Raw genomic sequence first — 25697 nt, 5'->3', positions numbered from 1 at the left:
TGTAAAGAGGGTCGGATGATGGCTGCCATCCATCGATGGTAACTGCATTGCTGCAATTACAAATGATGACGTCAGTCAGTTGGACGTTCTCTTCCACTCCCTCAATTACCATATGCATGTAAAGAGGGAAATGGAGAAGAAACTGAATAGCCTTACTTTATTGGGATTAACCGTTTTGCCTCCTCATGATTGACTATTTTGCCTTCATGTCTTATGACTTCTCTAATTGCCATTGTTACCCGTATTCATGAAATGTTATGTTATGAGGTAGATCTGGGTCATGATTTAACAGGATCCATACACTAATTTCAGTATGAATGGATCTTAAATAAGATCCAATTAAAGACTTAAAGTCATAATTAATGGATCTAATAATTGATCAAGATTTGAAATAAATATTCATGCTCTTATTTTATTTAAAAGTGCATGAAATATTTATGAATATTAATTATTGGCAATTTTATATTTACCAATCCTATTCTATTTTCACTATTCTAGTTGCTCCGAAAGGTCTAGAATGTGTTAATATATAGGGTTGTTAATTTTTGAGAGAATTTTGGATATTTCTCTTGAAATGAAAATTGCATTAGAGTGTTGAATTGTAGTTTTGCTCAAAAGTAACTATAATTTGATATATTACTTTAAATTTAACAATCAATTGAAAACTACTTAACACGAAGAATCTTATCCCAAAGGAGAGATATCTTCGCCTTTAAGTATTTTAATTGATTATTAAATATTAATGATATTATCATAGCGTTATTAACATTGTTCGTAATTTATATTCATGTAATTATGAATGATTAGCTATGATTATATTAATGATTATTGGAATTGCACACAATGATTTATCTGCATCATGACAGTAATGTGAGCTTAATTTTGATTGTTCAGCTATGACTCTGACTTCCTTGCATTCTCATTTATCTCATATTCATGTACTGAATGAATCAAATTATAATGATTGGCATGAACAACTTCTCATCACGTTGGGTTGTTTAGATCTTGATTTAGCTCTACGAACTGAAAAACCTAATGACACTATTGATAACAGTACATATGAAGAAATTATCAAATTTGAAAGGTGAGAGCGTTCTAATAGATTGTCCTTGATGATAATCAAGAGTTCGATAGCAAAGAATATCAGGGGTTCTGTTCTTGATAATGAGAGTGCTAAAGAATATCTTGATTCCATTAAACAACAGTTTAGTAGATCAGACAAAGCAATGGCAGGAATGCTCACTAATAAATTGACCTCCATGAAATATGACGGTACCAGTGGAGTGCAAAAGCACATTATGGGGATGTTTGACATAGCTGAGAAACATAAAATATTGGGGATGACAATCTCTGAATCTTTTCTGGTTATGTTTGTACTCAACTATCTCCAATCACAGTTTTCACAGTTTAAAATATCTTATAACACACAATAAGGAAACATGGACATTGAATGAATTGATATCCATGTGTGTGCAAGAGGAAGAGAGGTTGAAACAAGAAGAATCACTGGTTATCAAGTTAACTTCATCATCAAAGTACTATAAATCTCAGAAAGGAAAAGGAAAGAAATTCCAACCAAAGAAAGGTCGAGAGGAAAGAAAGTTGGATGACAAGTGTCACTTTTGTCATAAGAAGGGACACTTTAAGGTAGACTGTCTAAAGCACAAAAATTGGTTTAAGAAAAGAGGTAATTCTCATTTATGTGTTTGTTTTAAAACCAATTTTATGAATGTATCCTCTAATTCTTGGTGGACTGATTCTGGTGCTGCTATTCATGTTACAAATTCTTTGCACGCATTCCTTTCCAACAAAAAACCAAATGAGAGTGAATCCTCCATCTTAATGGGCAATCTGACCAAATCTAAAGTCAAGGTTATAGGGACTTGTAGGCTTTGTTTTAATACTGGATATCATTTAGATCTTTATAACAATTTTTATGTTCCATCAATATCTATGAATTTGATTTCCTTATCAAAACTTGATGTAATGGGTTATTCAATCAGTTTTGGGAACTTAAAGTTTAGTTTGTTTAAGAATTTTGTTTTAGTAGGTACTGGAACTTTATGTGATGGTCTTTATAAATTAAATGCAGATTGCTCATTCTCTAATAATGTTTCTACTTTGAATTTGAATATTGGTGTTAAGCGCTTCTTGATTGATGAGAGTTCTTCTATGCTATGACATAAAAGCTTGGGTCACATATCGAAAGCAAGAATGTTAAGATTGGTGAAAGATGGAATATTACCTAATCTTGATTTCACTGATTTTGACACTTGCATCGATTGTATAAAAGGAAAACAAACTAAGGCTCAGAATAAACAAGGTTGTAGACGTGAAGAACTCTTAGAATTGGTTCACACTGACATTTGTGGTCCGTTTCCACAATGTATAAGTGGAGAGCAATACTTTATCACATTCATCGATGATTTCTCACGTTATGGTTTTATTTTTTTATTGCATGAAAAATCTGAGTCGTTGAAAATGTTTAAAATTTACAAAGACTTGGTAGAAAATAAATTAAATAAGAAAGTTAAAATTGTGAGATCTGACAGGGGCGAAGAATATTATGGTAGACATGGTCAATTGGATCGTATTCCTGGACCTTTTGCTATATTCCTTGAAGAGAAGGGCATAGAACCTCAATACACTATGTCAGGAAAACCTCAACAAAATGGTGTGGCTGAAAGGCAAAATCGTATTCTCATGGACATGGTGAGGAGTATGATGAGCAATTCATCTTTACCCTTAAATTTGTGGAATGAGGCCTTAAAAACTGTTGTGTATATCCTCAACCGAGTTCCTAGTAAGGTTGTTACCAAAACTCTTTTTGAATTATTGACAGGAAGGAAACTCAGTTTGAGACATATGCATATTTGGGGTTGTCAAGCAGAGGCTAGATTATATAATCCACAATAAAAGAAATTGGACCCAAGCACTATTACTTGTTATTTTATTGGGTATCCAGAATGATCAAAAGGGTATATACTTTATAGTCCATCACACACCATTAAGATTGATGAAACTGGCACTGATAAGTTTATTGAGAATGATAAAAAACAGTGGGAGTAGGTGTAGCATTCCACACAATGTGGAATTTGAGGAAGTTAGTGATCCTTTACCTACTACATCTATGATAGATGTGAGGTCTGAACCCATTGATCATGATATGATAGATCAACAGTCAGACTATATCACATTACCCAATGTAGAGGTTGATGTTGATCATGTACCATTGTAAAATAACACGCACGATGATACTGATAATATAGTTCATTTTCCTGCACTTAGAAGGTCTCAAAGGGTTAGGAGACTTGCTATTTCAGATGACTATATTATATATTTGCAAGAGCGTGATTATGATGATGGTACTGATAATGATCCATTCTCATTCATAGAAGCCACTAAAAGTGAAAAATCTGATTTATGGTTGAATTCCATGAATAAGGAGATTGGATCCATGCAAAAGAATGAAGTCTGGGAACTTATTACATTACCTAAGAGATATAAACCAGTTGGTTGTAAATGGATTTTCAAGACCAAACGTGATCTCAAAGGTAATATAGAAAGGTACAAGGCCAAACTTGTAGCAAAATGATTTACTCAAAAGGAAGGCATTGATTATAGAGAAACATTTTCTCCTGTTTCTCAAAAGGATTCATTCATAATTATCATGGCATTAGTGACTTACTATGATTTAGAGTTACATCAAATAGATATAAAAATAATATTTCTAAATGGGGATCTAGATAAAGAAGTATACATGATGCAACCTGGAGGTTTTGAAATGAAAGGAAATAAAAATTTAGTATGCAAATTAAAGAAATCCATATATGGGCTTAAACATGCTTCCCGTCAGTAGTACTTGAAATTTAATAAAGTTGTTTTGTCCTTTGGATTTAGTGAGAACGTTGTTGATCAATGTATACCTAAAGGTTAGTGGGAGCAAGTTTATATTTTTGATTCTATATGTGGATGATATATTACTTGCTACAAATGATTTGAGTCTTCTACGTGAGACTAAGATTTTTCTTTCCAATCATTTCGATATGAAAGATATGGGAAATGCATCATGTGTTATTGGCTTTGAAATCCATCGTGATAGAATTAAAAAATTGCTTGGTTTATCTCAAAGAGCTCATATTGTTAAGATCTTAGAAATGTTTAATATGTCGAGCTGCTCATCATGTGAAGTGTCAATCTTTAAAGGTCATAAATTTAGTTTCCATCAGTGTTCACAAAATGAGATTGAGAAGCAGGAAGTGAAGACTATTCCATATGCTGCCGCCATTGGGAGCATAATGTATGCTCAAGTTTGCACACATCCTGATATTAGTTTTGCTATGGGATTACTTACGAGATATCAAAGCAATCTAGAAATAGAACATTGGAAAGCAGTAAAGAAAATAATGAGATACCTTCAAGGAATTAAAGATTTCAAACTCACTTATGGCAAAACCGATCACTTGAAAGTGATTGGTTATACAGCTGTAGGCTTTGCTAGTTGTTTGAATAGTAAGAAATCCACGGTAGGATATGTTTTCTTGCTTGCGGGTGTGACAGTTTCATAGAAAAGCTCTGAACAATACATTGTGGCTACCACAACTATGAAAGTTGAATTTATTGGTTGTCATGAAGCATTCTCACATGCATTATGGTTAAAGAAGTTTATCACTACACTCAAAGTTGTGGATTTCATCTCCAAACCATTAAGTTTAGATTGTGACAATTCTTCTGCAGTATTTTTCTCCAATTATAGTAAGTCTACTACTGCTAACAAGCACATTGATATTAAATACCTTTCTATACAAGAAAGGATTTACAATCATCTTGTATCAATTAGTTTTGTCAGTGGTTCTGACATGATTGTTGACCCCATGACTAAAGCCTTGGCACTTAAAGTTTTTTCAGGACATGTAATGAGTATGAGTCTAATTTTATGGGATAATTGACAATGTATTTGATACATTTGAGATCTCATAATGGATGATTGTTTACCTTTTTCTATTTTATTTGTTAACATTCATGTGTGAAATAGAAGATTTTGTTGTATTGACATTAAAGTGAGACTGTTTATATTCTTTACCATATAAGACTTATTTAAGTGAATTTGTTGATAGTATGATGCATGAAAGAGAATATATCATTTGATGTATATAACCGTCATGATCTATATCAATAAGTTTTCTTATTGTAAGTATGAATGTTGAATTGTAAATTCATAATTGTTGGGTATGTTTATTAGAGTGCATTCGAATGAAACTTCTTTTAATTCAATGTTATATTTTGAATATACTTACAATTATTTTATTTTATATTATGCCAAGTAGAAGATTGTTAGAATTTTCATTAAGGTGACATAAAATAAAGTTAAAATAATATTGGATTCATTCAGACCCAACCTTATAAAAGCTCCTGATGGGTAGACTCTTGATTTTTGTATTCACACGATCTATTGTGGATTGTAATTTTCCTATTGTGTGAATCTTGATCGTATGAACTGAATTATCGTCCGTGACCTACAAGGCAGCACATTATGATCATCGACATGAATTGAAGTAAGCTTCCACTGCACAAAATCTAACATCCCACCCCCACATAGAGAGGGCACCTCTAAAGATCGTTAAGCGGTTCCTGTATCTATTATCACCAAACAACATTATATCCCAACCACAATTAATTGAAACCATGATATTCAAAGATAATGTAAGTGGGCCCCCTTGAAATATTTCTCTTGCCGCCACAATTAATTGAAACCATGATATTCAAAGATAATGTAAGTGGGGGCCCCATGAAATATTTCTCTTGCCACGTAAATGTGGATGACTATAATCCAACCAAATATTGATCACAAGACGCCCTGCATCTCTCCCTCCCTCTCTCAGAATACAGCAGGAGGGAGGAGAGGGCCAAAAGGAAGAATGGGGACTAGAATGATACTCCAGCTAAAGGCATGCAATTTGATCTATGGTGGTGGGTGTAAAACAGAGTGGAGTATCTGCAGGAGCTCTGCTTCTGCTTGTTTCCTGCGACCACCCCAAAACTTGGGGTCGAAACGTTGGGTTGTGCACGTGAGCAGGGCGTTGAAAGATGAGAAAAACGGAGGCACCAATGGTGGTTTCGTTGGAAAGAATTGGGACCCTGGTTTGGAAATTGAAGTCCCATTTGAACAGAGGCCGGTGTGTGCTAAACTAGTAAGTTTGTGGTTTTATATATGGTGATTTGACTGAGATTTTGTCCATAACTTCCGCAGGTGAACGAATATTCGGCTCTAAAAGATGGGCTCTTGTACTCGTGGGCAGAGCTCAGCCCCGGATCGTTTTTCCTTCGACTTGGTGGTCTTTGGTTGGTGGCGTCTGCTGTTCTTGGTGCACCAATTTCTGCCGCTAGCTTTGATCCTTCCCGGGTATCTTTAGGGATTTGTGGAGATTTCTATGTTTTAGAAATTGGCTTTTGTTATTATGCCATGATTTTCTTTGTAGCAAGTTATACATACTTCTGGTTCGCGCATATTCCTCTAGAGGGTTGATTTGGGTGGGAGCCTAAAGGTTTTTATGATACATCAACAATAGCACCATCGTTGACTACAACGGAATATCTGCTAGATCTGGACATAATTGTTAATGATCAAATAAATTGCCTTCATGGAAGAGTCCCATATTGAGTGTAAAATCATCTGAAACATTCGAATTCGAGTTTTTGTTAGCATTGAATGATTACATCAATTCGATTCAGCTCATGGGATTCCTATTTTCGCCACATATTTCTTTTTCAAACAGATTGGAAATACAAATAGTTTTATTTTCTTAAAAGATCACGCTGTATTTTTCTACAACTAATATTCTTATATAAAAAACATCATTTTCACATAAAGATTGCTTTGCAGTTTGTCATTTTGCTTTTGTTGCATTCTTAACGTGATCTGTTGAAAGCCCATCCTCACCAGCGTGAGCAAGGTTAAGCCACCTCATTTTTACACCATGGATGGCAACCTAGTTTTTACCCTCTCTGTAAGAGCTTATTGTTTGTAGCAAATTGAGTGATGGGTGAGCTTGGGTTCAGTTCCATGAACATTCTTTTGCTGCCATTCTTGCATGCTCATCGTAACCACTAAGTTATATGCTTTCCTTATGACAATGCAGGAGCCTCTAAAGTTTTTGTTAGCTGCAGGAACAGGACCACTTTTTTTGGTGTCGCTGGTTGTTCTGCGCATATATCTGGTACCCACATTTTCAGGCTTGCTCTTATTTCATCATGGATTATGACTACCATGTAGCAAAGGTTTTCCAAGCATAGGTTATTAACATCAATGAATATCATCATGGATGCTTTCAAGTCATATCGTCATGCTTAATTTAGTGGACTGATGGGTTTAGCTGTTACTTTTTGGGCTCCTGGGTAAACAAATGCTTTCATGCTACCTCGATCTGCCAATCTGAGATTGATATCACAGTCAAATCTTTCATTGAGCATATAAGTACGGCAGGGAATTTTCTTTGTTAAAATTCAATTAAAATTTCTTGAAACTTCTTCCCTTCTTTAAGTGAAATCAATGATGTTTATTTACCTTCTAAGGGAGATAATTATTCAATGACCTCTTAAACTTCTATCCTTAAAAACGAACTTCATTTTTGCTACAAATGCAAACTTTTAGCTACTCCCATCTGCAGGTAGATTGGTCTCTTCACATGAAGAGAGAATTCAATCATGGAAAACCGCCCCATATTAAGTTAATAGCTCTCATTAAATAATTTTCTATCTATGAAAACATCATATCCGCTATTGAAAATGCTAATGACTTTGTATCAAGTTCTGAACAAAGATGCCATATTTGTAATTGATATGACTGTGTTTTATTATGACCAAACTGCTATGAGGTGCATATTGAGCAACATTTAAATAAATGATTACTCTGAATTGGTTATGGACTCTACTAGCATGTTCTAAAGCTAGTTATTTATGTTTTTATACCTGATCTTCCTGCTTCCATGAAGTAACAGTAGGAGGTTTAATAAAGTTCAAACTTTCTGATTCCACAGGGGTGGAGCTATATTGGTGACAGGTTGCTATCAGCAGTAATACCCTATGAAGAGAGTGGATGGTATGACGGACAAATGTGGGTTAAGCCACCGGAGGTTAGCATCTATTTTGAAAATGAAGACATAAAATTATGCTTTCATGTTCTCACTCAATAAATGGAAATTCATATCAGACATCCAATAACTTCCAGCGCCATTCCAGATTTTCACAATCCCGTGGTATTTTATCTAGTTAATTAGTTCCTGCATTAACTCCTATTTTATTCTCGGAAAAATAATGGTTTTAATTGATTGCAAAAAATGAAATCTCAGAAAGGAGCATAAACAGCTATATGCAAGAGATGCTTATAATGAAGCTTTAAATGCATAATTGATATTACTATTCTTCATTACTTTGGATAACCGCCAACTGCTTAAGCAAATAACACCAAGAATTATTAGCCGGCACCTAGTGCAACTCATTTACATGTAATGAGCTGTCTCCTAAAACTGTATGCTTTGGACCTCATGTTTGTCTAACCCATTGACTAGTCCTAAACATGTTTCCTTTTGTTGCAAATTTTATAATAAAGTAAAAATCTATGTTAGTTTCTTGAAAATCTCTTTACATTCATTAGCTAAGACATTAGATCCTTAATGTTTCTGGTGTATGTAGCTTGAACTAATTGACTTGCTCTACTTACCATCTACCAAATGTTTTTGCCCGAATGATGATGACACTCTATCTTATTTGCTGTAGGTTTTAGCTCGTGATAGACTGTTGGGTTCCTACAAGGTAATGAGCTCTAGTCTATGACTGTTACTTTTTGTGTAAATCAGGTACCAGTGGACATTACACCATATAGATATACCATAGTACTTGTTGGTCAAGATAAATAAGACAACAAAAGAAATAAGAACTTTGAAGGAGTATAGACAAAATTGGTCCAAAATTTAGTAAAACAAAAGTGGAAAATATGAAATGCTAATGAGTTATGTAACATGGACTCTTCCATAAGGGCAACACAAGCGTGTCACAACCGCACTGACACGGGTGCGACACTTGGACATAGCTTCCTTTGTATCAAGTGAAGTCAACTGCGCTGAGGTCCATTTTTGTCTGAAAGTGGATTCGGTAAACCCTAACAAGTCCAGTTTTATCTAGATTACACAGACACACACACATCCACACCCCTGCACCCAAGTTTTTTGAAATTGCCGTGTCGCACCCTCTGCACTGCACCCATATCTGCATCCGCACACACACCTATGTGACATAGCTAGTGAGAAAGCTAGAAAAATAAATGTCAAGATATGATAAATTGTAATTCAACAATGCCAACAGTTTCACTCCTTAAATTTATGATGCTATAAGATTGTGGATTTTAGAAAGCCATCACTAATAGGATTTCTACAGGCTGGATAAAATTGCAATATGGTAGTGGTATGTTATGCAGTAGAAGCGTTTCTGCTATTAAAAGAAATTTATAGAGGGCTGCTATAAAATTACACTTTTATGGTATCGAGCATTGAGCAGCCAAAAAGCGCCAAGAGGGGAGAGTACATATCATAAAAATGCATATGTTATGATGGATATATGGAATTACAAAGAAGGATAAGATTAAGAATGAATATATCAAAGGACATTATTCATTACTGCTGAGACCTATAACAACCACTAAGAGAAGGCATAAGGCTGTAAGAAAATTGATATGTAAATATTTTGGATCGGGTCTAGACAAACCCGATCCATTCTGTAAAATGTTATGTAAGATGTGTTCTGTATTAAGGGTATTCTGGTAAAATACCAAACCCTAATGTTTCATATAAATACTGATGAAATAGGAGGCAACCACACACAACTTCCAACTATCTTCTTCTTCCTCTTCTCACACCTTACTGCAGGATTTCAGAAGGGTACAAATTTCTTTCATGGTATCCGAGCGATTCATCCAGGTAAATCCTAACCAGATCTGATATTCCTTCTAATCCCCTTCTTCTCGATATCTCTCCACTCTTTTGATCTTTTTGGAAAAGGACTCCATTTTTTTGATCTTTTCCCCAAAAGATCCATTCCTTTGGGTCTTTCTCTCTTTGATCTCTCTATCCTTTAACCTATTTTTCTCTAGATCATTTTGAAAAAGATTCATTCTTTTAGATCTCTTTATTCTCGTCTTTTCAGATCCTTTCAAAAATATCTTTTTCTTGGAACTTTCATATCCACGTTTCCTTCTGTTTTTATATTTAAAGTGGGAAAAGCTTTAATCTTTCAGATCACTGCTCTTCTTATCTCCCCTAATATTTTCCTTTGTATCAAGAAAGAGGCATACGTATTTTCTAAAATCATGCAAAATGTGATCTTGAGAATCACGCCCTCTCTCGAATATCTGGAATTGCTCGGGTGTTCATCCTCTGAATGTCAGTTTACGATCCTACCTATAAAAAAATTTGTGGGTCTGATTTCATCTTTTTTTTCGTTCATCTGATTCTTGCACCCAATTCCTACAAATGGCTCAAATCCCTGCTTCTTTTCCTATGAATCATTTTCTTCTTTCCCAACTTGTTCCGAAAAAACTAACTTCTTCGAACTATCTCATCTAGAAGCATCAAATCACTCCCTTCATATAGAGTCTGGATCTGATGGGACACCTGGATGACTCTGATCCAAAACCTACTGAATTCTTAATGGAGAAGGGAATACTAGAAGTAGTCTTGCGTGAAACCCTGCCTATCGCCTGTGGATTCAGCAGGATAAAATGTTGGTGGCATATCTTTTGTCTACTCTTTCACAAGATGTTCTTATCAGCATAGATGATGGGATGAGTGCAAAGGAGCTCTGGGATAAACTTCGTGAGGTTTATTCCCAGGTCTCTGAATCTAGAGCAATGCAACTGAAATATCAGTTTATGAACTTGAAGCATAATTCGTCATCTATTATGGAATGCATGAACAAGATGAAGTTCGTCACTGATGAGCTATCCTTGATTGGGCAGCCCGTTTCTGACAAGGATAAGGTGCAATAGATTCTTGTTGGACTTGGACTAGAGTATTCTATGCTTGTCATATCTTTAGAGTGTTAGGAGCGCTTTCCCTCTTATGAAAGCTTCACATGTCAATAAAGGAGGTGATGATCATCAAAGCAAACCTAATGAAGTTCTTAATGTTAATGTGGGGTCGAATAGAGGTCAATGGCGACCGAATAATTTCAGATCAAGGAGTCGTGGCAGGAACTATGGACAAGGGGGAAGCAGAATACTTCCCTTACAACAACAACAATAGCAGAATTTTCAGCAGCATCCAAATCAGAATCGTGGAGGTCTTACCTGTCAGCTGTGCAAGAAAAGAGGGCACAGTGCAGCCGACTGCTGGGATTTACCTAGTTATGGAGTAGCAGCTGGAGCGAAAAAGGTCCAATATAATATCAATTATGCTAAAATTCAACAGGGTAATAAGCAATAACGAAGCCATGAATCTTTAACTACCACATTTCAGCAAATACAGGTGAATCCAACGTTAAAAGGTTCTCAGGATAAAGCATGGATTTTAGATTCAGGAGCCAACAATCATGTTACAGGTGATGAGGGTAAGATATCTGAACCCAAAATCTATACTGGCCACGGTAAAATTGTTACAGGCGATGGAACTGTTCACCCCATCACTCATGTAGTAAAAGGTTATCTTTCGAGCAGTCCCAAACCTCAAATCTTGTCTAACACTTTTCTTGTCCCGAGCCTCAAATGTAATCTTGTGTCAGTTTCTCAACTTTGTCAATAAAATAATTCTTTTGTTTGCGTGAAGGGACTGGATTCGAAGGAAACGTACGCTGAAGAGGAAAAAGACGGGAACTTATATGTGATAAAAGAAGCCTCAAAGTTTCCACTGCTCCTTTTTGAGTCTTGGTCTACTTCCAAACCATCGGTTGATCTTTGGCATCGTCGTTTGGCCCATCGTGGCCAACTTCTTTTGCAATCATTAGTCAGTTCTGGTTTATTGTCAGGCTCTTTGTAATAAAGAGTTGGTGACAAAGAGTCTACGTCCTAGTTGTCAAGTATGTAAAAGTCATCAACTCTCTTTTCAAGTTATCAATAAAAGTTTTTTTTTTCCTTTCAAAATCGTTTATTCTGATGTTTGGGGCTCAACTCCCGTTTTTTCTTATTCAACGAGCAAGTATTATGTGACATCCATGGATGGGTATAGTCGGTATACATGGATCTTTTTCATAAAAAAAAATCTGAAGTGTTTGGCTTATTTTGTCATTTTCCTGCCTTTGTAAAAAATCAGTTTAGGCAAAACATTACCTGGCTCCACAGTGGCGGCAAAGGTGAATATAGTGTCAATGCTTTTATAGAATATTTACAAAATCATGGCATAGTACCTCAGAAATTGTGCCTTCATGCACCTAAACATAGTGGCATAACTGAAAGGCATCGGCATATAGTTGAGAGTGCTATGACTATGATTCATGCAAGCCATGCTTGTTTGGGTTTGTGGACCGAAGCTTTTCATACAATTGTTCACATCATAAATAGACTGCTGATGAAAATTTTGAATGATATGACGCCCTATTCAGTGCTTTTTCAGCGAGATCCCTGCTTGAATGATTTGAAAGTTTAGGATTGTGTTTGTTATGTTCACGTTGATAATTCTCAACGTAATAAATTTCTCCCAAAGGCATCGATATGCAGGTTTGTTGGGTATGATGATGAATATAAGGGGTACCGCTGCTGGAACCCTGTAAAACATTGTATAACTATATCCAGGCATGTCAATTTTTATGAAAACAATTTTGTTTTTACAGAACAAGGCTCCAATGTAGATAAATCTTCTTTGCTTTCTCTGTATATCTATGATTTGCAAGACTAGTTGAACATTTCCATGCAGCAGGACACTGACATGTGTTGTCATGAGCACCATATTGTTGATTTGGGAAACAATAGTCCATGCACAGATATGCAGCAAGAAAATGCAACTGATTTTGTGTCCCAGCATGTTTCTTCTAATGATGAACATAATATTGCAGCAGCAGATCCTCTTTAAGTGACTCCCTCTATTCTCAATGATAAACAATATGGACAGGTTTATCATAGAAGAGCAAAGGAAATGGCGAACAATTTTGTTCAGCAGGAAACGATACAACATGCTCGTGCAAATGTTGAATTAAATGCTGACACGGGCCAACAAAAATGACAGACTGAAATGCCCATATCTACCCGAGAGTGACATCGCATTGACAAGTGGGTGAGTTATGATGCCTTCAGTGTTGATTATCAGGTATATTTTCACACAATGATGGAGATCCAAGAACCTAAATATTACTTAGCGGCAACAAAGGATTATCGCTGGATTGATGTCATGAACGAAAAAATGTGCACTACATTCATGCCAAACATGGAGGGGATAGTTGACAAACCTATTGGCAAAAATGTGGTTGGCAACAAATGGGTGTACAAGGTGAAGCAGAAAGCAAATGGAAGTATAGAAAGATACAAAGCTCGGCTTGTAGCGAATGGGTATACACAAGAACACAATCTTGACTATAATGAAACTTTCAGCATTGTGATCAAAATGTGAACCATACAATTGATATTTTGTCTCGCTATGATGTATAATTGGAGAATGCATCAAAAGGACGTAAAGAATGTTTTCCTACGTAAAGAACTTAAAGAAGAGGTTTATATGGAACAACCTTTGGGGTTTGCAGAAGGGGGTTCGACGAGAAAAGTGTGCCTTTTACAGTGGTTGCTATATGAACTGAAATAGGTCTCAAGAGCCTGGTTTCAAAGATTTTTTGATAAAATCCAAAAGGTATGGTTTCCAGAGAAGTCAGGTAGATTATTCTCTTTACTTGCATTGGAAAACATGAAATTACTATCCTATTAATATATGTGGATGATATTTGATTACTGGAAGTTCTAATAAGCATGTAGCAAAATTAAATGAATATTTAAAACGGAGTTTCCAGATGAAGGATTTGGGAAACCTGGAATATTTTTTAGGAGTAGAGATTGATCGAACTACTGACTGGATGTTCCTCTCCCAACAAAAATGTCATATAGAATAAAGGATTGTAAACCGATCTCTATGCCGGTGCCTGATAATAAGAAGTTGAGAATTGATGAGGGTCAACCCATTCAAGATGCGGCGTCCTATAGGAGCATAGTGGTAGTGCTACAATATCTGAGTTTCACTCGTTCAGATATTGCTTATGCAGTCTACCAAGTGTCACAATTTATGCATGATCCTAGAGAATGGCATATGAAAGTTGTAAAGCGTATTCTAAGATATATTAAGGGCACACTCAATGATGGTTTGCGATACCTCCCAAATAAATGAGATCCTTCAATTATTTTTGGCTTCACGAACACAACTTCTTGTTTAGGAGATTTGTATCAGGACTAAACATTGTGGGCTTCACGTACACATATTGCTTATACAATTGATCCCGATATGAGAAGATCTGTATCAGGATATTGTGTTTTCTTGGGAAGTAATTTAATATCTTGGAGTAGCAAGACACAATGCATTGTGGCCAGATCAAGTGCAGAAGCGAAATATCGTTCTATGGCATCTCTCGCTGCCAAAATCACTTGGATTCGTCATAGTTTGACTATTTTAAATCAAAATGTTGGATGCTCCATAATATATTGCGATAATTAGAGCACTATTAAAATTTCATCGAATCCTATTCATCATGGCAGAACGAAGCACATCCAATAAGATCAACATTTTATTCGGGAGAAAATTGAGGATAGAGAGATTGAGGCGAAGTATGTTGATTCTAATAATCAAGTGGTTGATATTCTCACCAAGGTGCTTACTAGAGCAAGGTTCTGGTTCCTAAAGAGCAAGTTGTTCATGATCCAATCTACATATACATCTTCAGGGAGGCTATAAGAAAATTGATATGTAAATATTTTGGATCAGGTCTGGACAGACCCAGTCCATTCTGTAAAATGTTATGTAAGATGTGTTTTGTATTAAGGGTATTTTGGTAAAATACTGAACCCTAATGTTTCATATAAATACTAATGAAATAGGAGGCAACCACACACAACAAAATCATGGACTGCTCCTTTATTTCAGCTGTTTTCTTCTTCCTCTTCTCACACCTTATTGTAGGATTTCAGAAAGATACACATTTCTTTCAAAGGCAACTAACATAAATTAGAACAAAGCCAAGTAGCCGAAATACTTCACGCCAGAACTTGCCCATGAAGTGAGCATTACGATCACTCACAATGCTCTTTTTTATGCCCCAGTGCTTCACCACATGCTTTATGAACAACTCTGTGGTCTTCTCTGTAGGGCACTCCTTATAAGCTGGGATAAAGGTGATATACTTTGAGAAACGATCCACCACAACCAAAATAGAATTGAGGCCCTCTACCTTTGGCGGATTAACAATGAAGTCCATGGAGATGTTATCCCAAAGACGTTCTGAAATTGGTAGAGGCTCAAGGAGACCGACAACCTTCTGGTTTGTCCTCTTATCTTGCTGGCAGATGAGGCATGTCCGCACATACCTCTCGACGTCGTCCTTCATCTGCGGTCAATAGTAGCCGCGCTCAAGGAGTGCTAAGGTTCGCTCCTGACTAGGATGACCAGCCCATAGTGTATCATGACACTCCTTAAGCAGTTCTCGGTAGATGCTTTCCCACCGCGGTACAAAGATGTGTCCCCTTTTGTCACGAGGAGGCTATCCAGTTGCCAAAATCGTCGAGTCTTCCCTGCCTGCGCCAGAGAAATAAGGTGTTGTGTTGTCGGATCCTGCTGTATCTCTTCGTGTATGCGGCGAGCAGAACCTTTGGATACTTGAAGTTAGTAAGGGGCGATATGAGAGATTGTCAGGTGATAGTGGTGATGGCTTTTTATAAAAAAAAATGAAGAAACACAAACCATAAGGCTGCATTCATTGTTTGAAATGAGGCTTGATTGTGATGATGATGGGTATTCAAGTATTCCTTTTAAATTTAGGCTATCCTTTTCTGGATTTAAGCACCCTTTTTATGATTATTTTACTAAATATATTTAAAAGTACAAGCATCTTGATGATTCTGCATTATACACACTTTCATGGTGTTGTTTGGATCATAAAGAAATGATTATAAAATAAAATACTAGTATTCAATTGTTTTTTAGTTTCATATTACATTTGGACCCCTCTTTATAGTTCAATGCATGCTTTGCCTCTCTTTTGTAGTTTAAAGTTCACGTCTTACTTTTCTGTGTATATGTATAAACCTTGACATGTCCACTATTTCTCACCTGCATCCGACTAGCTAATATAGCTTCATAGGCTCTACTTTCTATGCTTAAAAGATCCTAGACTGTTCAAGTGTAGTATGAGTATTATCATCTGGTGCTGCATACTCATCCTCTTTTGGTAATCCAAGTTTAGATAATATTTAAAAAGAGAAAGTCGATAAAACAAAGTCTTCAAGCTCAAATTATTGAACTTGGTAATGGAAAATTCAGGACACTTGACCCAAAGAGGTGGTTAAAATCCACTATCTGGAGACTGTCCTTTCCATTATTAAGATGTTTAATTTCTATTGTTTCTTGTTTCCTATCCTAATGTATGCTTCTATCAATTTGTTTGCGGTGATGAGCATCTAGCAAGTAATTTGATCATCCAGGTTAAACCAGTGATGAAGTTGTTGAAGCAAACACTGGTGGGCACTGGGGTGCTGCTTGTGGCAGCTGTATCACTGTTCATCTTTGCGGATCCAGTTCAGGAGTTCATACGCTCTGTTTCTGTGAAAAATGGCATCTCAAGTGTGTCAAATCCAACCATGAAAACCAGCATGAGGTATCTGTTTTTGAATCCCTTAAGGGCCGTTTCTTTTTTAATGCTTATTGTTAGTATATCTCAGTGATCTCCAAATTAAAAAAAAATACAGGAAAGAAGAGTTGCTAAGATTGCCAGTGGAGGTGATAAGCGATGATGACCTTGCAGCAGCTGCCGCTGAGGCTGCTGATGGCAGGCCTGTATATTGCAGAGATCGATTTTACCGAGCATTAGCAGGTGGACAGTATTGTAAATGGGATGATCTTCTCCGCTAGACAGTGATGCGGTCTATTTCCTCTCATAGTGTAATTATCCTTTGAATATACTACACTTTAACCTGTCAGTGCTGTAATTTTGTTACCATAAGCATTTATCAATCTATTTCATCTGGTTGATACGGTGAAAAGGGGCCATTTGCGATAAATAGGGTTTCCTGGAAGCTCCTATAACATCTTATAACCATCTTGCATATAAGGGAGTGAGAGAATCACTGTGTCAGCAAACATTGCCATGGTAGCACATCCCAATTGCCTCCTCTTTTCTCTCTCTACACCACCCACAAATCCCTCCCCACCCCACCCAGTTCTGTTTTCACTTTGAAAAGAGCACAGCAGAGCCTGTAACTTTTTAGTCCATGGTTCGAATTAAAAAATTTAGCAGTACTTGGTAATGAAACTTGTATTAAAGGAATCCTCAAGATTATTAGTTCAATTGAAAATTGAAGTGGCTAGAAATACACATCCATGTATCATATTCTATTATCTTTGTAATAATTGGTGTGACACCACTAAAAGCACGAGCATGTTATTTTGACTAGATGTCAACTACAAATCAGGGATGCATGTTAGAAGCATTGGCAAAGAATATGGGAATCTGCAACTTATATTTAAATGTTTAATAAATTCTCCAAGACTGATTTCTGAGGATTCAAATTTTAAATAACATATAACGATCGTCTGCATGCTTAAACTCCATTCAAGCATAAGCCATGGGCATGCAGCGCGTATACAAAATTATGTCACGATTGTTTGCTCTCTAAAGAGTAAATGAAAGGGATAATTTATAGCATAGTTGACATACTCGTGACTCGCGAGTCAGTGGGTTGACTCGGTGACTGGATGAGTCAGGACTCTATATTTTATAGTGTAAGCACATGAATAAGACATGAAAATAACTAGACTTTAAGCTAATATGTCAATAGCTAAGTTACAAAAACATATAATTATACATGATTATTAACTTTTTTCATTGAATAATATTAGATTCATCACTTTATATAAGAATTGTGTACTAAAATCATAAAATACATGATAAAAAAATTATAACTGACATTCGGATTGGCAGTCCTGAATCGTGAGCCAGTTGGGGTCCGATCCGGGTTGACTCGGACGATTCCTGTGTCAACTCGCCGAGTTTGCCAACTATGATTTATCGTGCCTTGAACGAGAGGTGTGTTACAGTTTTTCCTAGTGCTCTCATGGTCTATGCTGTTCGGGAGCAGTGTTTTTAAAATACTGTATTAGGAATGAACTTAGCAGCCTCAACACTGATAAAAATATTCAAAACACCGTAATTTTTATTATGACGTACTGGTCACCCAAAAATATCCTGATAAATTGCCAGCATCATGAACAACAACTAGGGATTGGGATTGAGGGCTGTCAATGGGTTGTGTACCGAACCCATCAGACTCTAATCAAATCTGCCCAACTAACAATTTATCGGGTTCAAGTTTTGATGGGTCATGAAAATGAAATCTCAAACTGGAATCCAAATAATTTTAAAAGTTTATTATTACTAAAATAACATGTAAAATATTCAGTTCAGGTAGGGCATCTGGCAAAAAAGCCGGGTCTAGTCATGTAGTCAGCAAAAATCATAATCTACATCCGGCCAACACATTGCTAGGGTCAGGTTCGAATCGACAGGAATAATTATTGAGTTCAGCACTTTTCTTGGTCGTACCTAAGAATTTGAGTTCGGATCGGGTACACATTACTAACCCAACCTACAATGCCCATCGATAATTATAAAGCCCCAGGAGAGCAACAGTTGCAGGAGGGAAGGAAGCAACCACGGGGGAGGACAGACGAAGAGAGCAACAGTTATAGGAGGAGAAAGAACCGACCAGGGAGAGCAAACTGAAGGCTTTTGCAATGGAGAAAGTGGGTTTAACCCCTTAAACGAAGACCCTAGAATCTGAGGTTTTCTTTTATTTTTCTGATCTCCCCACGTCCGATCTCTCCTTCCCCTCGCCCCTTGGACGCCGTCCCCTGTGCGGTCGCCGCCATCGTCGTCGTCTTCCGCCCGACCGGCAGAGAAGAATAAAACCGATGGATCCGAGCGACGGGAGCCACGGGTCTTCTGCGAAGCTCTCGGCGGAATCTCTGCGGCTCTTCGCCGAGGCCGTCCATCTCGTCCTCTCCCGGTGGACGTGTCTGCGGTTTGCGGTCGAGAACGAGTGGGGCGGCCAGAGCTCCCGCGAAAATTTTGAGCAATTCGCCGGCGATCTCGTCACGTGGTTCACCTGTTCCAAAGGTGTGGATCTTTCCCCTTTCTTCTTCCGATGGAGTCTTAGCGTTATGTATTTGCGCTCTTCCGCGATACTTGAATTTGTTAGGGTTTATGTTCCTTCGTTTGGTTCTGATTCTGATGGGATTGCTTCTTATTTTAGCTTCTCTGTTTCGTTGTTGGAATATTTTGGTTTTTTTTCTTTGTTTAACATGGTTATGTTTGATTCTGTTGTGTTAGTAATGAATTTTGTTTTGATTCTTGCGTGTTTTATATATTTTTTTGTTGTTCAAATGATGGTTAAATTTTGTTATTGGTGTTGATTTTGATCGTTTAATTTCTTTTTATGCTTTTGTTTTTAATTGTTAAAAACCGACTTGAATATTTTTAGATTTCACGATGCGTTGTTCATTGATTTTGTTATTTAAGATGAAAACAATTTAATTTTGATAGTTTCACACCAAATTTTAGATTTGTTCATGCATTTTTTTCGTTATTTTGATGAAGTGATTTGAGTTTGGTTGTTGCTTTTTTTTTTAATTATGAATTATTTGAATGTTTGGTTATACTTTGATCATTTATACTATTTCTCTTTTTCTGGGTAATATTTAATCTTGTAAAATTGGAATTTTTTTCTTATGCGCTGTTTTTTTGGATGCTATCTCTTTGCTTTGTCTCTTAATTAGATAAGTTGGGTAGCTTACATCAGTGTACTCCTGAATCACCAGCAATGTTGTTTGAAGTAACCTTGATTAATCTTTGCGTTGCTTGGATTTCAAATATGACGAGTTGTGTATATCGTCGTTATGTCGCTTTCTTATTTGGTTGTGATTTGTTCAGATATCCTTTACATTGACGACCTGGAAGAAAAACTCGACGATAACATGGTAGGTTTATTCAATGCAGAAATTGAGGATGGTAGCATCCAAGAGGTATGTAGACATCCTGCATACAAATTTGTTATTATGGTTGATGTTATTTCATTTGTGTGTAAACAGGTTTTGTTGTTTGTTTGAAAATTTTTCTCTGGTAAAAGGAAAATAACTTCGCAAATATTCTACTTACAGATTGTCTCTGCAACTTGATTTTAAACTGATCTTAGCCTGCTAGCATGGTCTTCCCATGAAAGTTCTTATGGGAGGAAGTGAAGGAATTGGAAGGTGGTAGGAAAATTTGGGGTCCACTTTGGATGTATGTTTTCACCCATGGTGAGAAAGCAATAGAAGGGGAAGAGATGGGAAGCCAAAAGGGTGTCAGCTTAGTGTTTTACCATTTAAAACTATATGAAACAAACGGATGCTTGTTCAAAGAAAGTTTTTGCACTAGAGAAATTATCAGAAGGGGGATTTCTTAGCGAGGGAAAATCTCATGATAAACCACCGAGGCGGTATCCCATGTGGTAAGCGGGGTCCTGTGCCAAGCTGAAGGCTTTTGCAATGGAGAAAGTGGGTTTAACCCCTTAAACGAAGACCCTAGAATCTGAGGTTTTCTTTTATTTTTCTGATCTCCCCACGTCCGATATCTCCTTCCCCTCGCCCCTTGGACGCCGTCTCCTGTGCGGTCGCCGCCATCGTCGTCGTCTTCCGCCCGACCGGCAGAGAAGAAGAAAACCGATGGATCCGAGCGACGGGAGCCACGGGCCTTCTCTTTTTCAGGTTATTCCCCCTTTTCTGAGTTGAGTGAAAAGCCCTTCTTCTAAATAGACTTTAATAGACTTAGGGCACGTTTGCTTGCGACAGAAAGTCGAGGGATTCCTCGGAAAATTTTTGTGAAACGATCTTTCTTTTCCTTTTTCTCATCCAGACCTGAGCCCAGCCTGGTTTACTGTTCGAGGCAGGTCAGGCGCACGTCTTATCGAGTTTCATATTAGGATCGGAAGGCCCCTTGGGACAAACTCTGGATTCTGGACGTGATACCATTCATACAGAGCTTTCAAATGTCTCAGACCATATTTTCTTATGGGCTCCTCAAATGTCTCAGACTATACTTTTTGTTCGCACAGTCCATTTCTAATATGTGCAGCAGTAGGAAATTCTTTTTTCTTCTTTCTCTGAGGGAGAGAGATCAACGGACTGCACTTGGGAAATATCATGCTTAGTTCCTCCATAAGGTCATTAACCTATTTTTCCTAGGAATTAATTATCGTGAGACAGTTTTCCAACGATACCCCCTAATCTTGTATATGTACTTATTCCTATATGACGCCAAAAATTTGACACCAAAAGTGAGCAAACGAAAAAAGATCCACATTGTATAGTGATAAAGTAAACTGTAACAGCTAGGTGTCATTAACTCATATCATATATATATGGCCGTATAAAGTGCAATTAATTAGAATTCTGTACCCCCATAATCTAAAAAATTCACGAAGAGTTTCTGACTTTTGCAGCGCTAGAGCCTACGAAATCCCTCTTTCCCAAGGCGAACGCCATTCCCTCCATTCGATAATCCCTTGTTAATATCGACTGACTGTTGAATGGGTCTTCCGTTTTGAAATTGCATGCATGAATAATCATTTTCCTTTAATTTAGGCTAAATCATAAGTGAAATTATAATAGTAACCTTTATCATTTAGAGTTTAAACCATAGTTACAAGGAAGGGAAATGGATAAAAAAAAAGTAATACATGAAACAGAAGCAAGGAAGCAAGGGTTAAAAAGTCCTATGAAGCCAAAAGCAAGATTCATTTTAAATGTGATTGTGGAAGCATGTGGGAAGAAAACAAAGAGGATACAAGTGACAAGCTAGAGAAGCAAAAAAATAAATATTAACATGAAAACATGATAAACAAGGAAAAAGCAAGTGGGAAGATAAAAAAAATAGAGTAAGAAACAAAAGGGATGAGAAAGGAAAGCAATTTGATAAGTGAGTTTCCCCTATGCTTCCTTTGGGGAAGCATGAGGGTTCTTACTTTCGAAGTGTGCTTTCTCCCTTTGGGAGGCGCTTTGGGCAACAATCCTTAAAACTGTTTTTTTTTTATGTTGATGAATGAGTATTTTTTATTTGTCAAAGGAGAATGCAAGGAATAAAAAAGGAATCACATTTTCCAAGATAATAAATGTTGAGCTCAGGTCTATATTTGACTATTTTCAAGAAATGTATGGCTCATATTTGAAATTTCAAAAAGGTGTGGTCATTTTTGAAATTATAGGTAAAAGGTTGGCCCAAAAATGAAACTTTTCCTTTTTTTTTTTATGAGATAGAGATCATGGAAAGCAAGAGCCAATCTTGACATAATTGAGCTGTGACCTGTGATTTGTCCAATAATATCTTTGGATTTTGGTAGATTTTTGTATTTGATTCAAAAATAGAGATTAAGTGGCAATAGGAGATGATTGGAACCACAGAATACAACTCATAGGTCTCTCAGAGCACTTATTCTCATATTGTATATGACATTATAAATCATCACGAACATCTCACTTGTGTGTGGGCCCCAGGATGCCAAGCAAGGAGTATGATTGTCAAACTCGGCTCGTGACTCTTTCGAATTGTCTCAGATCCTGAATTAACCGAGTTAAAATAGTAGTATAACTGGGTTAAGACGAAAACTCGGCTGAGTCTATCATTGACTGGCCGAGTCTTAGCTACCATGGGAATAAAACATCATCATGTATTAATTAAAAGCATGTTGTGGTAAATGCATTAAACATCTTTTGCTAAAATTCAAAGCATTAATTAAAAGCATTAAAAGCTTTTAATTTTTCAAAGCTAAATTTGAAAAGAGACACAAAGAGAGAGAGATCTCGGTGGATGAGAAAGTGTTGCTACTCTTGGATGAGAATTTATTAGCTTTTATAAGAGAGAGAGAACTGAGTGGATGAAAAGTGTTGGTACCGGTGGATGAGAATTTATTAGCATTTAAGATTGAGAGAGAGAGAATTAAATGATAATATTTTAGAATAAAATAATAATAAATAGTCATTTTACCAATATAACATTATTTTAATGCATCTAATTAACTCACATATAATTATCTATAATTTTTGAAAATTTTATGTTTAGAATATAAAATATCATGATTATAACATGATATTTATGCTTTATCAAGTACATTATAATATTTTGCAAATAACACATTGTTTTTCAATTTCAAATAATGAAATGCTATTTTTTAATATTTAAAAAACATATATATATATATATATATATATATATATATATATATATATATATATATATATATATATATATATATATGAAGTTATGTTTATTACTATATATATAATGAATCACATCTAATATGTTAGTTTCTATTTCTGTATAAAATATTATATATATTATTATTTATTTTTAATAAATTAAATACAAATTCTTGACTCGCGGAGTTGTATGTGGCTGTGTATCCGATACCGAGTCAAGAGAATGTCAACCATGGCAAGATCCGAGTAAGAAGAGAGCAACATGAAGAAAAAGATCCAAGCAAGGGATGGAAAGAGGAGATGATTGCAATGGATAAGGAGGGTTCTTCTTATTCACGGTTTTGTTCTTCTTCTTCTTCCCTTCCCTTGGTCTCTACATCAGCAAGGTTCCTCAACATGGACATTCTCTCGAGGCTTCCCGTGAAGCCCCTCCTCAGCTGCAGTTTCGTATGCAGGGATTGATGCATCCTCATCGACTCCCAAGACTTCATCAAGATGCACCTCCGCCAGGCCAAGCATAATCTCTCCTCTGTCATCGTTGAAAGGGACAAACCATTAGAACACTTGTTAAAAAAACAAGATTTAGAGAAAAAATTGAGGTCTCTAACTTAGATGCATGTTCTCAATATTTTTATCTTTAGAACTTCAATCACCCCACTTTAAGATTTTTGAAGATGTGAACTCAGTATGTTGTTCGTAACTGAGCTCCTAAGATATAATTAGGCTTGAACTACAAGAGCATATCACTACTTTGTAAGACTAGGTGACCTCCCACATGTTGTAAGCCAAACAAGAGCAAAAAAAAAATATTTTAAAAAAAGAAAAACTTGAGAATCAGAAAATTGATTATCCAAGAGGACAAAAATGAAAGGTTTTTTAGACTTAGGAAGGCCAACACTGATAAATGAGATTAAATTATCATAAAACCAACTTTTAAAAAAGTAGATGAAAATAACCCTAAACAATCACATGCTTTCTCTCCCTCTCAAACATTGGATTAAATACTTTCAAAGACACTTTTTTTGGAAAGCAATAAATGCCCCAAAACTTTATAAAGATAAATACTTTTACCATCATTAAAAACAGAATATTTTGAAACTTTTCTAAGACGAACAAGTCTATTTATTCCAGATATTTCACCCTCAAGGACTGAGGGGCTCACCCTGTCCTGGTGCGACGGCCTGTACAATCTGACATACTCATGAAGGCCTGTTCTTTATGAGATCACCAACCCCGAAACGCGGAAGAGCGTGAAGCTTCCGCATCTCGGCTCTGGATATCCTCAAATCTGCCAAATCGTTCGCAATCCCGCCTCCAGTCTTTTTAAATTGCTTGCCGTCGTCAAATCCAGGGACTCTTAATTTAACTACAAGATCTTCACCATTGGCGTCGATGTCTCGTGGTGAAGGCTTGAAGGAGCGTATGGTTGTCACCCGCAGTCGTTCGCAAAGCCTTCCGTTAATTGGTTAATCCATTGTATCTTCTTTCACTGTTATTACAGAGGAATCGCCCCTGCCCTTCAAGGCTCGCCGGTGCTGGTTGTGGCTTTTGACATCAGGGAGGAGAAATTTCGGACTATACAGTTTTGATACGGCTTCTCTTAGCTTCCAACAAGAGCTGCGACTTCTTGGCGTAATTTTTACGGGCTCTGTGCTTGATTCATTTCGATGGTGTTGTCTATGAAATGAAATTCTGGGTGTTGGAGGACTACGTGAATTCGATTTGGATCAGAAAAATCTCTGTTGAGTGTAAATTGCTCCAGCAGATAATGGTTGACTACCTAATGCATTCTGCTGTTATGGTAGTCGCCGCTATACAGGTGCCAAGTACTTGGGGACTGTAAATGATGAGGAGATTCTGTTTGTTGTCCAGACCATGGATACACGACGTCATGGAGAGAATGAAATGTTGATCTTCTCTTACAGTCCCGACCTCAATCTGTTCTGTTCATCATGAAACAATTTGAGGAAGATTCTGAGGTATCGAATTTATACGTTGAGAGCCCGTCCCTTGTCTTCTCTTCGATACAAGGCTATTATCCTGAAGCTTCTCACTTTCATTCATGTATTAGATGGAAACGGTTAAAGTTTTTTGCTGATAATGCTTTGCATGCAAAAAAATTAAAAAGTACAGTTTCTTTTAGTAGATGCTTAGCAATGCAATTTATGCTCTCTCTCTCTCTCTCTCTCTCCACCACCAGTATTTGTTAAGGAGGAGTCCTTTGCGCTAGATCTGATCTTG

At 36.6% G+C, this 25697-nt stretch overlaps 2 protein-coding genes across 5 annotated transcripts; both read left to right on the top strand.

Annotated features, from left to right (window-relative positions):
- Positions 1-5821: 5821 nt before the first annotated feature.
- Positions 5822-17209, top strand: LOC149841634 (protein CONSERVED IN THE GREEN LINEAGE AND DIATOMS 27, chloroplastic-like). Of its 3 annotated transcripts, XM_089998599.1 has the most exons (7): positions 5848-6176; positions 6251-6403; positions 7140-7217; positions 8037-8132; positions 8776-8811; positions 16652-16824; positions 16916-17209. In XM_089998599.1, the coding sequence occupies exons 1-7, from the start codon at positions 5919-5921 to the stop codon at positions 17076-17078; spliced, it is 957 nt and encodes a 318-aa protein (XP_089854725.1). In that variant the 5' UTR covers positions 5848-5918; the 3' UTR covers positions 17079-17209. The 3 variants fall into 3 exon arrangements, with proteins under 3 accessions (XP_089854726.1, XP_089854728.1, XP_089854725.1); XM_089998600.1 differs by lacking the exon at positions 8776-8811 and having other exon boundaries at positions 5822-6176; XM_089998602.1 differs by lacking the exons at positions 16652-16824; positions 16916-17209 and adding an exon at positions 11814-12130 and having other exon boundaries at positions 5846-6176.
- A 1716-nt stretch (positions 17210-18925) lies between these two features.
- LOC149841633 (uncharacterized) lies at positions 18926-25500 on the top strand. Of its 2 annotated transcripts, none has more exons than XM_089998597.1 (3): positions 18926-19341; positions 20155-20246; positions 24958-25500. In XM_089998597.1, exons 1-3 carry the CDS (start codon positions 19137-19139, stop codon positions 25006-25008), a joined length of 348 nt encoding a protein of 115 aa, XP_089854723.1. In that variant the 5' UTR covers positions 18926-19136; the 3' UTR covers positions 25009-25500. The 2 variants fall into 2 exon arrangements, with proteins under 2 accessions (XP_089854723.1, XP_089854724.1); XM_089998598.1 differs by lacking the exon at positions 24958-25500 and adding an exon at positions 20382-20904.
- Positions 25501-25697: the final 197 nt, after the last annotated feature.

This window comes from Nuphar pumila, chromosome 3 (genome assembly GCF_984573655.1).
Source record: "Nuphar pumila chromosome 3, dmNupPumi1.hap1.1, whole genome shotgun sequence".
NCBI classification, from domain to species: domain Eukaryota; kingdom Viridiplantae; phylum Streptophyta; class Magnoliopsida; order Nymphaeales; family Nymphaeaceae; genus Nuphar; species Nuphar pumila.
The sequence above is the reverse complement of the archived record's forward strand: the minus strand, read 5'-3'. Positions and strand labels throughout refer to the sequence as shown.

Coding starts and splice junctions, on each gene's coding strand:
- LOC149841634 (XM_089998599.1), top strand. CDS start 5,919: ATGGGGACTAGAATGATACTCCAGCTAAAGGCATGCAATTTGATCTAT. Junction 7,218..8,036: donor TTGTTCTGCGCATATATCTG/GTACCCACATTT, acceptor CTGATTCCACAG/GGGTGGAGCTATATTGGTGA. Junction 8,133..8,775: donor TGTGGGTTAAGCCACCGGAG/GTTAGCATCTAT, acceptor TATTTGCTGTAG/GTTTTAGCTCGTGATAGACT.
- LOC149841633 (XM_089998597.1), top strand. CDS start 19,137: ATGGATCCGAGCGACGGGAGCCACGGGTCTTCTGCGAAGCTCTCGGCG. Junction 19,342..20,154: donor GTGGTTCACCTGTTCCAAAG/GTGTGGATCTTT, acceptor TGATTTGTTCAG/ATATCCTTTACATTGACGAC. Junction 20,247..24,957: donor AGGATGGTAGCATCCAAGAG/GTATGTAGACAT, acceptor CTGTTATTACAG/AGGAATCGCCCCTGCCCTTC.